Here is a 14,705-nt window from a genome sequence, read left to right as displayed (position 1 = left end):
GTTTCAGGAAGTCTTTCCTTAAAGTGGCGAACCTGGGCACAAAGGATTGAAAATTTGTATGGATGCTGATAACACTAGTTAACAATTTTAGATATTTTTCTGCATCTGGTTTGTAAATGGGTGGATTTACCTAATTTTAGGGTGCTGAATACACTGGTAAAATCAGTTTTTGCTATCACGTCACATTTCCTAGATACGCAGCAGAATAAAAAATAGTAATAGGAAAAACTGACACAATTAAGTAAAAAAAATATACATTCAGAACGTTTGAAATCAATGCTATTTTTTATGTATATATGGGCATGATGCCAATAAAAGGTCCGAATTAGTTCAGAAGATATTTTCTCCTTTAATCGTATTATTTTGGTTTTTGAAAAATGCAATGACGGAGCTCTTTCGTTTGCTGTTCCATCACTCTTCATAACAAGACCCCAGCAGTAGTCACCCATAATCGAAGGGTTCCAATGGCCTTGATAACAGTGTTCCATGGTAAGAATGTCTTGGTGAAAGCGTTCACCATGCTCGTCACTTATGGCTCCCAAATTTTCTGGGAAGAAATCAAGGTGAGAATGTAAAAAGTGAATTGTAAGCGACATTCTACACCCCATGTTCTCATACTGTCCAAAAGATCGTTCACAGTGGTGACTTAGTTTTTGTCTTTTCTGTTACCCAAAAAGCCCTTCACAATTGCTTTAAAAGAAGACCAAATAGCGAATTGGATATCTGTGAGTTTGGTATCAAAGGTTGGATCTTTCAGCAATTTTTTTATTTGTGGTCCAACAAATATACCCTCTTTCAACTTTGCTTCATTTAATTTGGGAAACTTTTCTTTTAAATGATTGGAGGCCACACCTTCTTTATCCAGAGCTTTTACCAAGTTCTTAAGACCCAACTTGATAGGAAGGGGAGGCAAAATGATTTTATTGGGCTCAAGCAAAGCTCTGTAAGGAGTGCAACAACTTTAAATCACAGCAAAGCTGCCATTCGTGATCCTTATATCTGATTGCCTCTAGCAGCAAAGCCATGGTTTCATAAGTTTCTTTCATGTCTACTGCGTAAGCCAAAGGTACTGATGAAAATGCATTGCCATTATGCAGTAGTACTGCTTCCAAGCTGGTTTTACTGGTGTCAATAAATAGTCGCCACTCCTGTGGATTCTGTTGTACACCTAGCTGCATCATCAAACCATTGACATATCTACATACGCACATTGGATTCTGCATATCGAAATATTGAACAAAGGAAGCACATCTTCATCTGAAACAGGAAATTTTTGTCCCTTTAGCTAGAAGGATCTGTTGTTGCAGTCTTGACCCCCCAAGAGTTCAACTTGCTGATTTGAAAGTTTTAGATCACGAACAAAATCATTCAGTTCCTTTTGATTAAAGAGCTGAGGCGAAGTGTAATGATGTTAAGGGCAGTACTCTTCTATATGTTCAGTACTTTCTGATTCACTTGACATGGTGACTGGTTCCATGGCTTTCTAGTTACAGACAGGAACAGGCAACCCCTCATCATGGGGCACAGGCAAATGCACTGAAGATCCATTTAGATACTTAAAATAAAGTATGTCTAGTTTTGCTTGAATGTCCTGAAATATTTGTAAGACAGAAGTAACAGTCTGAATAATGATCATTAGGCTCACACCACACCATCTGAACAGCAGATGGCATGGCTCGGCATTTTCCTTTCAACGACTCAGTTAAAATTGTAGTACAGGTTATGCGGACAGTGTGAGCTGGAATATTTTTATCTTGTTCACCAACAGGACAACCAAAATACAATTTATATGCCTTCTTAACCAAATCGGTGATTGGTTTTCTTTGGGCTTTTGGAATGAATTTCCCACACACATAACAAAAGTTGTCGGCGTTGTTTGGACAGCAACAACATTTACTAGTTGCCATTTTTCTTAGTGTAAGTTTTAAACACACAAAGAGTGTACTATCTTTCACAGGAAACACTCACTGATGATCTCTTTTGCACCACTAGATTACCACACCAACCATTTACTGATAACTTATAGATCCTCTGCAAATCAAAAACAAACAATTAAACATCAAAACAGAAGAACAGCAAAAAGCGAAATACCCCCCAAAAAACTTTAAAAATTCAAAAATAGTACGTGCTAGAACATTTTGAAAGGTATATTTGGATTCTACACACCAAAATACTTACTAATTGATGTATCACATCCCAGATGCAAACTGGCTGTTGACTAGTGTAACCAAGCAGTGGAACGCCCCACAAACAAAGTACCATCATCATCATCATCATCATCATCATCATCATCATCACCACCACCTTCACCGTCATTTTTTCTGAATGTATTTGTATGCCATGTTTGGAAGTGAAACATGAACAAAAACAGTTTAGCAGGAAGAGAATAGAAGCTGTTGAAAAGTGGTGCTACAGAAGAAAGCTGGATATTAGACGGGTAGATCACATAACTAATGACGTGGTGTGGAACGGAATTGAAGACTGATTTGTGGCACAACCTGACTAGAAGAAGGAATTTGTTGATTGGACACATTCTGAAACATCAAGGTATTGCCATTTTAGAAGAAGAAGAAGAAGAAGAAGAAGAAAGTGGTGGTGGTGGTGGTGGTGGTGGTGGTGGTGGTGACATCTGAATTACAAGCAACTGTAAAGTATTTGGCGTTACTAGAAGGGGCTCAGTGTTGCAACTCACAATTGTTATTGTTGTTGTTGTTGTTGTTGTTGTTATCTTCAGTTCAGAGACTGGTTTGATGCAGCTCTCCATGCTACTCTATCCTGTGCAAGCTTCATCATCTCCAAGTACCTAGTGCAACCTACATCCTTCTGAATTTGTTCAGTGTATTCATCTCTTGGTCTCCCTCTATGATTTTTACCCTCTACACTGCCCTCCAATACTGATGGCTTAGAATATGCCCTACCAACCGATCCCTTCTTCTAGTCAAGTTGCGCCACAAATTTTGCTTCTCTCCAATTCTGTTCAATACCTCCTCATTAGTTATGTGATCTACCCATATATCTTGAGCATTCTTCTGTAGCACCACATTTTGAAAGCTTCTATTCTCTTCTTGTCTAAACTATTCATCATCCACGTTTCACTTCCATACATGGCTACACTCCATACAGATACTTTAAGAAACGACTTCCTGACAAATTTATACTCAATGTTAACAAATTTCTCTTCGTCAGAAACACTTTCCTTGCCATTGCCATTCTACATTTTATATCCTCTCTGCTTCGACCATCATCAGTTATTTTGCTCCCCAACTGGCAAAACTCATATACTACTTTTAAGCGTCTCATTTCCTAATGCAATTCCCCCAGCATCGCCTGATTTAATTCGACTACATTCCATTATCCTTGTTTCGCTTTTGTTGATGTTCATCTTATATCCTCCTTTCAAGACACTGCCCATTCCGTTCAACTGCTGTTCCAGGTCACTTGCTGTCTCTGACAGAATTGCAATGTCATCGACGAACCTCAAAGTTTTTATTTCTTCTCCATAGATTTTGATTCCTACTCCAAATTTTTCTTTTGTTCCCTTTACTGCTTGCTCAATATACAGATTGAATAACATCGGGGATAGGCTACAATCCTGTCTCACTCCCTTCCCAACCACTGCCGGCCGCGGTGGTCTAGCGGTTCAGGCGCTCAGTCCGGAACCGCGGGACTGCTACGGTCGCAGGTTCGAGTCCTGCCTCGGGCATGGATGTGTGTGATGTCCTTAGGTTAGTTAGGTTTAAGTAGTTCTAAGTCCTAGGGGACTGATGACCACAGATGTTAAGTCCCATAGTGCTCAGAGCCATTTTTGAACCAACCACTGCTTCCCTTTCATGCCCCTCGACACTTATAACTGCCATCTGGTTTCTGTACAAATTGTAAATAGCCTTTCGCTCTCTGTATTTTACCCCTGCCACCTTTAGAATTTGAAAGAGAGTATTCCAGTCAACATTGTCAAAAGATTTCTCTAAGTCTACAAATGCTAGAAACGTAGATTTGCCTTTCGTTAATCTATTTTCTAATATAAGTCGTAGGGTCAGTATTGCCTCACGTGTTCCTACATTTCTACCGAATCCAAACTGATCTTCCCCGAGGTCGGCTTCTACCAGTTTTTCCATTCGTCTGTAAAGAATTCGCGTTAGTATTTTGCAGCCATGACTTATTAAACTGATAGATCGGTAATTTTCACATCTGTCAACACCTGCTTTCTTTGGGATTGGAATTATTATATTCTTCTTGAAGTCTGAGGGTATTTTGCCTGTCTCATACATCTTGCTCACCAGATGGTAGACTTTTATCATGACTGGCTCTCCCAAGGCCGTCAGTAGTTCTAATGGAATGTTGTCTGCTCCCGGGGCCTTGTTTCGACTCAGGTCTTTCAGTGCTCTGTCAAACTCTTTATGCAGTATCGTATCTCCCATTTCATCTTCATCTACACCCTCTTCCATTTCCATAATATTGTCCTCAAGTACATCGCCCTTGTATAGACCCTCTATATACTCCTTCCACCTTACTGCCTTCCCTTCTTTGCTTAGAACTGGGTTTCCATCTGAGCTCTTGATATTCATACAAGTGGCTCTCTTTCCTCCAAAGGTCTCTTTAATTTTCCTGTAGGCACTATCTATCTTACCCCTAGTGAGTTAAGCCTGTACATCCTTACATTTTGCACTTCCTGTCGATCTCATTTTTGAGGCATTTGTATTCCTTTTTGCCTGCTTCATTTACTGCATTTTTATATTTTCTCCTTTCGTCAATTAAATTCAATATTTCTCCTGTTACCCAAGGATTTCTACTAGCTCTTGTCTTTTGACCTACTTGATCCTCTGCTGCCTTCACTACTTCATCCCTCAGAGCTACCCATTCTTCTTCTACTGTATTTCTTTTCCCCATTCCTGTCAATTGTTCCCTTATGCTGTCCCCGAAACTCCGTACAACCTCTGGTTTAGTCAGTTTATCCAGGTCCCATCTCCTTAAATTCCCACTTTTTGCAGATTCTTCAGTTTTAATCTACAGTTCATAAGCAATAGATTGTGGTCAGAGTCCACATCTGCCACTGGAAATGCCTTACAATTTAAAACCTGGTTCGTAAATCTCTGTCTTACCATTACATAATCTATCTGATACCTTCTAGTATCTCCAGGATTCTTCTATGTATACAACCTTCTTTTATGATTCTTGAAACAAGTGTTAGCTATGATTAAGTTATGCTTTGTGCATAGCGTTATCTAGACTGTCTATATTCCTGGAGTGTCGCTAACGGCTTCCATTTTTCTGGTGAGAAATCGGTCTGTATGAACTTCTGGCATTACACGCAGTTTCTTCCACCGTCCTTTCACCTCAGTCCCGTTGCTCTCCCATTCGTGGAGACAACAAAATTTTTAGGTCTTACATTTGACAGGAAACTTTGCTGGTCTCCACATGTGTCTTACTTGGCTGCTCGTTGTATCCGTTCCCTAAATGTCCTCCGTGTTCTCAGCGGTACGTCATGGGGAGCAGATCGAATGGTCCTGCTTTGCTTATATTGGTCCATTGTCCGATCATAGCTTGATTACGGGATCTTTGTCTTCTCTTCTGCCCGGTCGTCGATCTTACGCCGTCTAAACTCTATCCACCTTCAGGGGTTACGTCTGGCGACTGGAGCATTCTACATCAGCCCTGTTGAGACTCTTTATTCTGAAGCTGCCGAATTACCGCTAAACTACCGGCGCGATATGTTGCTTTGTCAGTACGCCTGCCACCTGATGTCAATGCCCGACCACCCATCATATTTCTCCTTCTTTAATGACTCTCTCGACCGTCAATATGGACTGTATGTCTCTGCTCTGTTACCTCCTGGAGTTCGCTTTTGTCGCTTGCTTCAGCAACTTGATTTTATCCTTCCTACGACTTTTCGAGTGGGTGAGAGCCCAACGCCACCTTGGCTCCAGGCTCAGGTTCGTGTTCACTTTGAACTCAGATTGTTCCCAAAGGAGAGGACCGCAGGTTTGATCTACTGCTTAGGGTTTGTCGAACTTCATTCGAGGCTCACTAATAACATCTTTATTTGCACAGATGGCTCCAAGACTACTGCTGGCGTCAGATGTGCCTTTGTCGTTGGAGATGATACCTTTCAATACCGGCTCCTTGACCAGTGTTCAAGCTTTACAGCTGAGCTTTTTGCTCTCTAACAGGCTGTTCAGTATATCCGCCATCATCTTCATTCTCCCTATGCCATCTGCTCTGATTCTCTGAGCGCCATTCAGAGTCTCCGTGACCCATATTCGGACCACCCTCTCGTGCAACAAATTCAGCGATCCCTTCAGTCGCTAGCTGATACCGGCGCTCGTGTTCTTTTTTTTTGTGGATTCCTGACCACGTTGGTGTGCCTGGGAACGAAGCTGCTGATGCTGCAGCCAAGGCTGCTGTTCTCCTGCCTGGGACAGTTTCCTTTTGTGTCCCATCAACTGATGTTAGTGGGGTTCTTTGTGAGCCCGTTTCATCATTGTGGCATGAGGTTTGGTCCTTTCTCCATGAAAATAAGCTTAGGGCCATCAAACCGATCCCGACGGCTTGGACGACCTCCTCATGCCCTCCCCGGCGAGAGGAGGTCATTTTGGCCAGGTTGCGGATTGGGCATTGCCGATTTAGCCATCGCTACCTGTTGTCCGGTGACCCTGCCCCACAGTGCCCCTGTGGTCATCAATTGACGGTGTGCCATGTTTTATTGTCCTGTCCCCATTTTACTCACTCTCGTGTTGTCCTGTGTGTGCCGTCTACCTTACAGGAACTTCTAGCTGATGATGCTCGAGCAGCTGCCATGTCCTTAGTTTTATTACACTGACGGACTTGTCCGAAAAGATCTAACTCTTTTATTTTGTTTATCTGCGTCTTTGTAAGTACTTTCTGATGTTGCCCCCTTGCATTTTTCTACGCTATTAGTGCACTAACGTTTGTGACTGGATGCATAAGGGAGTTCCTCAGTTGGCCCAATATTGCTGTGTATTGCATTTGAAAAATGTCACATAAGACCTCCAGTATGATACTGAATGCTACACCATGTTTGAAGATAGAGAAGAACTGGTTATTGCTCTTGATACACGCTTTGGTTGCGAGCTGCCACGTCCTCCACAGAAACTGCATAGTAGCAGTATTCCATTCCTCATGTTTCTTCTTACTATATATGGATTTAAAATATCTGTGAATTATTGTTTAGCAGTAAGTGGCGATTATTGAAGAGCAAAAATGAAAAGTATGAATGTTTTATCTACCACAAAGATACTTTTGCAGTAGAAAACTGTTGGAAAATAACAGTAGTGGTGACACAGCTATCACTCTGCACGGTATTTTGCAACATTTTATTTCCACTAGTTACCACACACAGTACAAAGAACTTTGTAACTGGAAAACATTACCGTCCAGTAAAGAAGTTTGCCATCTGCAGTGGTTATTTTGCAGATCTTATGGACTCGCTCCTCAGGAATGGAATCAACCAACTACAAAAACATCGGACTAACTGCATCAACCTAAAAGTGTACTACATAAAAAAAAATTGAAGGGGTCAGCAGAAGAAAGTGCTAACACAAGAGAGCATATTTCAAGGTATTGCATGTCATATCATTGGCTAAATTTCAAGACAAGTTAAAACAGTTTATGCAGTAGAAAGCACTTTTTAGCAATATGTACGAAACTCGACGTTACCAGCAGATGATGCTTTCAAAAATGGAGCAGATAAAGTGACCGGCCTGAGACTAACAAAATTGAGAATTAGCACTTTATTCTGCTGGACCCGTTCTATTATATTGATATTTCAATTGATCTAGAGGATGAGAGTTTGCAGGACCTTTGTTTTAAATATTTCCTGACTCGCTTGAACCATTGACAACTGAAATGTGTGGCAACAATACTTCTTTCCTTTGATTATAATGGTATAGAATTACTGGTTGCATGAGTTAATATTTTCAGAACTGATTATGTATACAATGTGTATTTTATGAATTTGAACATTGATAGTGGCAAAAAAACACTTTTTTCTAGAAAATAGGTCTATTGTTGTAGCTTAAGTGTTCATTTATTTCCAGGTCGGTGAATGATTTTGATGTAAATGAGGTTGAAAAAGACAAAAGTGCAAAAATATCTGTTCAGTCCTTGAAGACTAATTCTTCAAGTAGATGGAGCAGTAATCAATCCCGTGAAAATGCTCAGCGTGAAAGAAAAAATAAAGTTAACCGTGATGTTAATCGTGAAAATGCAGAAGGCAGTGTATCATGTAAAGACGAGTATTATGCAAGGTAAGTCTTCAACAAAACGTAGTTTTTCTTTAAAACAACAATGTAAGAAGCAATGAAAGTTTGAATACAAAAAAACCTGCAAATTGTGAGCTTCGTTGAAACTCAATGCCCAAGGGTGGTCTTCTCAACCTTCTGTCATTCAGCCATTCACTGGCCAGTGGCTGCTGGAATAGACTCTTCAGCATGTTAAATACGACCCCCAGGCATACACACTGAGTGCATCTTGTGTTCTTTCCTGTGCCTTGCTGCCATTTCTATAAGGTGTATCATTATTCACTGTACATTTAACTCCCAATGATTAATAGACCATAACGTGTAGGCTTTCACAGCCAGCAGCTTGATTAATGAAAAGTGCCAGGCTAAGAGGCCGTAGTCAAACATTAGAAATTCTTCCTCCTGATATTTCGTTGCCAACTGCGAGCAACATCTTCCAAGGTGAGTCAACGACTGGCTATTCGGCCGTGGAGGTCCTGTTTGTATAGAGGGCACCAGCACTCATCACATGCTGTAGACAGTAAAACTATCTCTGACTAACGTCATTACTCTCTATCAAAGGTAATTGATTGTCACATTGTTGGTACAAAGTCGACTGCCATATCTTATCTAATTTGAAGCCTTATTTTATGTGAAAATTATTTGATATTTCTGTATGAACATGCTTAATGCTACATCTGAAAATTTCCTGAAATAACCTATTTCACATGTAGTTTAGGGGTTCTCCAGAATTGCTTTGTTTGTGTGCTTGATTTAGGCATACCAAAGATGGTTAATTTTCCCTAAGGAAAAATGTATGAACAGCTATACTTCCCGACTAGAGCTGTTTATGTCACCAGTGGTTTCGTAAGTGTCACACAAACGGATCTCAGCACCCTCATATTCAATGTGCTTTGTCTGTTAATCATAGGGCGCAGTGGTTTAAGCCAAGCATGTCCTTCATTGGTGTTGTATGTGTTCCTCTTCTGTGAATGTAAGATCCAATCAGCCAGAGGTCTGACTTTCTCATGGAATTACATTGGATGTGTGTACAGAATAATTTGTTCACAATGTAGATCATGTTATGTGTTACTGGAATATCATTAATGTAGAACTTAAACAGCAGGGCCCCCAAGATGCTGCCTTCGTGTACTCTGGCTTGAATGCCATGTTGTGTTGATCGTTTGCCCTCAGTGTCGTTGTTGAAACTTCTGTTTGTGAGATATGAATGTAAGAGACTTAAATGTCTGTCAGGGAAACCAGCGTTGCTGAGTTTGCTGATGAGGCCATTTTGCCAGAGACAATCAAAGGCTTTTCCAATGTCTGGGAACACAGCCATTGTTGCTTTGCGGAATTGTGGCTGTCTGTTATCTTGTATACTATACGGAGGAGTTGTTGCATTGTAGAATGGCAATTACTGAAGCCAAATTTCCCCAGTCTCAGGGTGTCATAATTGATGCGGTTGGTTTAGAATCACATTCTCACCTGTCTTATTGAGCAACTTCAGAGACTGATGGGTCAGTAATTCTGTGGGATGGAGTGGTGTTTCCCTGGCTTCCTGATAAAACAACCTCGGACGCCTTCCAAATGGCAGAGAAGTATTGGTGTCATAGGATGGCATTTGTCATGTTTATCGTGTATATACCCTGATTTTATGGTTTTACTTGGTTCTTCAAGTAAATACAGAGAATATTCACATGTTATGTCAAGCTAATTTCTGGTGACAACTGTTTACATTTGAAGAATGCAAACAACAAGGTGGTGAATTATCTGGAAAACCTGTAAAATCAGGAAATCTCAGGGAAATTGAACTTACTGGAAAAGTTGGATAAATCTTAGGGAATTCTGATATAATCTGAAGGGAGTTTAACTGTTTGTTGACAAAAAGAAATATGCTGTCATATTGTTACAAATCACTCTAAGAGTTTGCTTCATAAACTGGGAGTCATAGTCATAGAAGGAAAGGTGAAGTAGTACATTGAATTGTTTACATTTATTACTTGTTTACAGCCATGTGTGGTGCACTTGTCAGCCTCAGGAACCTCCGTTATTATCTGTGGCCTCCCAGGCTGCAGCTGCATTTCGCATTACATAATTGTCAATGCTACTGTGTGTAACTCACACTTGAGAATATCCCCCCCCCAGGGGGTCCACAACTCTTTTGTGGGCACGTGCGTAGCGAGCACAGGACCCCGAGCTAATGTGGCCCACCTTCCCTTCCCTTTCCGCATCCCTCCCCGTCCCCCATCTTCGCCCCCCCCCCCCCCCCTCACCACTGGCTCTTTCCTTCCCTTTCTCCCCCTCTGGGAGTATGGTTTGTGCCTACGTCCGGAGACGGACGCTCGAAACTGTTCCAAATTCCTTGCTTTCTACACGTGCAAGTCCTCGTCCTTCTTCTGTCCTTCCCTCTTCCTTCCCTCTTATCCTTGCCCTTTTCTCCGCTGCGGCGTTTGAGACCCCCTCTTCTTTCCTTTCCCTTTCTCTTTTTTCCTCCCTGTGCGTGTCTGAAGGCCGACCCACGCACTTCCATGCGTAGCCGGTGACGGGGTAACGCGTAATTCCCCGCCCCGGGTAGACAGGTAGGACACGTACGTACCCCCTGGCAACGGCCAGGCCCAGGGAGGGGTGATTACCCGAGCTGATACCTTCCGAAAGTGCCGATTGGTCCCTCCGTCCGTTTGTCTGGAGGTGTGACCTGAGGTGTGAACAATCACCTAAGGCGGGTGTGCCCTCGGTGAGGGCCCCCACAAGGGAGGAGTGCGCCATCGGAGACGCCGGTAATCATGGGGGATTCTTCCGCAATGGTTTCCTCACCTTCCACTATGTCTGCTCACAAACGTAAGTTCACTGAGTCTCAGCCACAGACGGTTCTTCCATCGTTGCCACAGTTCCTTGTTGTTTCTCGGTCTGACGAAGGTCACGACTTTTCCACGGTCAACCCTTTCATTATTCAGAAAGGTGTCGACGCAATTGCGGGTCCTGTAAAGTCTTGTTCCAGATTACGGAATGGCACCCTGTTGTTGGAAACACACAGTGCCCTCCAGGCTCAAACATTGCTGCGTACTTCTCTGCTCCACACCTTCCCTGTCTGGGTGGAACCGCACCGTACCTTAAATTCCTCGCGTGGAGTCGTTTATACCCGCTCCCTCGATGGATTGTCTGACGAAGAAATTCAGCACTACCTGTCTGACCAGGGCGTCACGGCTCTTAATCGGGTTATGAAAAGGGTTGACTCGAACATCATTCCAACCCGCACTGTCTTCTTGACATTTGACAAAGTTCAACTCCCATCAAAAATCAAAGCAGGCTATGAGATAATTTCCGTTCGCCCTTATGTCCCAAACCCTACGCGTTGCTATCGATGTCAGCGGTTCAATCACACCAGCCAGTCCTGTTCCAATCCGGCCAAATGTGTTACGTGTGGCAAGGATGCCCATGAGGGTGCTTGTCCACCTCCATCCCCTCACTGCATCAACTGTATGGGTGACCACGCTGCTTCCTCTCGAGATTGCCCCGTTTTTAAGGACGAAAAGCTCATCCAGGAAATAAGAGTGAAGGAAAAGGTGTCGACCTTTGCTGCTCGAAAGTTACTCGCCAGTCGACAGCCCACCGTGCCTCAGAAAGGAAAATACAGCACTGTCCTTGCTTCTCCTCGGCCAACAAAGGAGGCGGCCACGCAGACTTGCGACCTCACCTTTAGTACCACGGTCGTCAGATCGGCCAGCGCAAAGATCGCCTGTTCAACCTCACCTCTTTCGCCTGCCCACTCTATGGCTCACCCTTCGTCGGGTTCTGCTAAATCTCGAGCCCAAAAGTCAGACGCCAAGTCTTCGAAAAAAGAGCATTCTCGTGAAGAGTTTTTACGTACCGCAACTTCACAACCATCGGTTCCTCCTTCATCTAAACATCATACTTCCAAGAAGGCTACGAAGAAACACAGTTCCTCTCCTTCTCCGCCAAGGCGTGTCCCATCTACAGCACCACCTGGCGGAAATCGCCCTCGGCCGTCTTCTGTGTCGCCGAGGCGCACTGCTGGTGGCCGGTCAACTGGCCGATCGTTGGTGGCAGGAGCTGCTCCTGACCAACCTATGGATCAGGATCTTCTGCCTGCGACTGAATGCCATTCCATGCTGTCGGTCGCAAGCTCTGAGCAGTCGTTGAGTTGACAGCACCCTTGGTCACGTTCCTCCATTTTCTGTTCACCCTATGTCCATTATCCACTGGAATATCCGCGGCATTCGAGCCAATCAGGATGAATTGTCGATCCTCTTACGATCCTACTCGCCGGTCATCTTCTGTCTTCAGGAAACAAAGCTGCGTTCCCATGACCGCTTTGTTCTCCCTCATTTTCAGTCCGTCCGATATGACCTCCCCTCTGTTGAAGGCACTCCAGCCCGTGGAGGACTCATGATTCTGCTCCATGATACTCTCCATTATCACCCAATCCCCTTAAACAGTTCCTTCCAAGCTGTCGCCGTCCGTCTTTCCCTTTCTGGATACACGTTCTCTCTTTGTACGGTATACATTCCATCGTCCACACCAATGGCACGAGCTGATCTCCTTCATCTTCTTGATCAGCTTCCACCCCCCTATTTGCTGGTTGGGGACTTCAATGCCCACCACCCGCTTTGGGGATCTCCACATCCTTGTCCACGTGGCTCACTATTGCTAGACGTCTTCCACCAAGCGGATCTAGTCTGCCTCAACACTGGGGTCCCCACATTTTTGTCTGCCTCCACGACAAATTTATCTCATTTGGATCTTGCGGTTGGTACTGTTCCGCTAGCTCGGCGCTTCGAATGGTTCGCCCTTGATGATACACACTCGAGTGACCACTTTCCATGTGTTCTTAGACTGCAGCCTCAACTGCCATATATGCGCTCGCGACGCTGGAAGTTTGCCCAATCCGATTGGCCACTTTTTTCGTCTCTAGCGACATTCGATGACCGTCGCTTTCCCAGCGTCGACGATGAGGTCACACATGTTACCGACGTTATTCTCACAGCTGCGGAACGTTCAATACCACGCACCTCCGAATTGCCCCGGCGCCCCCCAGTTCCTTGGTGGAACGAGGCATGCCGTGACGCAATACGTGAGCGGCGACGTGCTCTTCGCATTTTCCGTCACCATCCAACTTTGGCCAACTGTATCCGATATAAGCAGCTCCGCGCGCGATGCCGTCGCGTCATCCGCGATAGCAAGAAGGCAAGCTGGAAATTCTTTATTAGCTCATTTAACACCTTCACTCCCTCCTCGGAAGTTTGGAGTCGGCTTCGACGGTTCTCAGGCGCGCCTAGTTTCTCCCCGGTCTCTGGGCTCACTGTCGCACATGATACCTTAGTGGACCCCGTCGCAATTTCTAACTTATTGGGTCAGCACTTTGCTGAGATTTCGAGCTCTTCAAATTACCCGCCAGCGTTTCTCCCGAAGAAACGTGCAGCGGAAGTGCGACATCTTGCTTTCTCCTCTCAAAATCATGAAAGCTACAATACTGTTTTCTCCATGCGGGAACTCCAACATGCCCTCTCTTCTTCTCGCTCCTCCGCCCCAGGACCGGATGGTATCCATGTCCAAATGTTGCTGCATTTATCAACCCATAGCCTGCATTACCTCCTTCGCCTTTATAATCGAATTTGGACCGACAGTACCTTTCCCAGGCGATGGCGGGAAGCTATTGTCGTTCCCGTTCCGAAACCTGGAAAGGACAAACATCTTCCCTCTAGCTATCACCCCATTTCTCTCACGAGTAGTGTCTGTAAGGTTTTGGAGCGTATGGTGAATTACCGTTTAGCTTGGTGGCTGGAATCCCGCAGTCTTTTAACACCAGCCCAATGCGGATTCCGAAATCATCGTTCTGCCGTTGACCATCTTGTTGCTCTCTCCACTTATATCATGAACAATTTTCTCCGGAAACGCCAAACGGTAGCAATATTTTTTATCTGGAGAGAGCATACGATACCTGTTGTAGGACAGGCATCCTCCGCACACTGTTCTCTTGGGGCTTTCGAGGCCGGCTGCCCCTTTTTCTTCGCGAATTTATGGCAGAGCGCACATTTAGGGTGCGGGTGAACACTACTCTCTCCCGTACTTTCTCCCAAGAAAACGGGGTACCCCAGGGCTCCGTGCTGAGTGTTGTACTGTTTGCCATCGCCATTAATCCAATTATGGATTGTCTCCTTCCTGATGTCTCGGGCTCCCTCTTTGTGGACGATTTTGCGATCTACTACAGCTCTCAACGGACCAGCCTTCTTGAAAGACGTCTTCAAGGATGTCTCGATCGCCTCCACTCGTGGAGCATCGAAACCGGCTTCCGTTTCTCACCCAGTAAGACCGTTTGTGTTAATTTTTGGCGACGTAAGGAGTTTCTTCCGCCCTCCTTACATCTAGGTCCTGTCAACCTTCCGTTTTCCGACGTCGCTAAATTCTTGGGTCTTATGTTTGACAGAAAACTATGCTGGTCCTCCCGTG

The 14,705-nt window shown here is 44.2% G+C and overlaps 1 protein-coding gene across 1 annotated transcript in view; it reads left to right on the top strand.

The window, feature by feature from the left end:
• LOC124615932 (macoilin-1) overlaps positions 1–14,705 on the top strand; it is a 178,455-nt gene that overhangs the window by 106,850 nt on the left and 56,900 nt on the right. The window contains exon 9 of the mRNA XM_047144118.1: positions 8,055–8,264. Within this exon, the coding sequence (XP_047000074.1) occupies positions 8,055–8,264 (210 nt within the window). The remainder of the gene's footprint in view (positions 1–8,054; positions 8,265–14,705) is intronic.

Source organism: Schistocerca americana, chromosome 5 (assembly GCF_021461395.2).
Source record: "Schistocerca americana isolate TAMUIC-IGC-003095 chromosome 5, iqSchAmer2.1, whole genome shotgun sequence".
Lineage (NCBI taxonomy): Eukaryota > Metazoa > Arthropoda > Insecta > Orthoptera > Acrididae > Schistocerca > Schistocerca americana.
The sequence above is the reverse complement of the archived record's forward strand: the minus strand, read 5'-3'. Positions and strand labels throughout refer to the sequence as shown.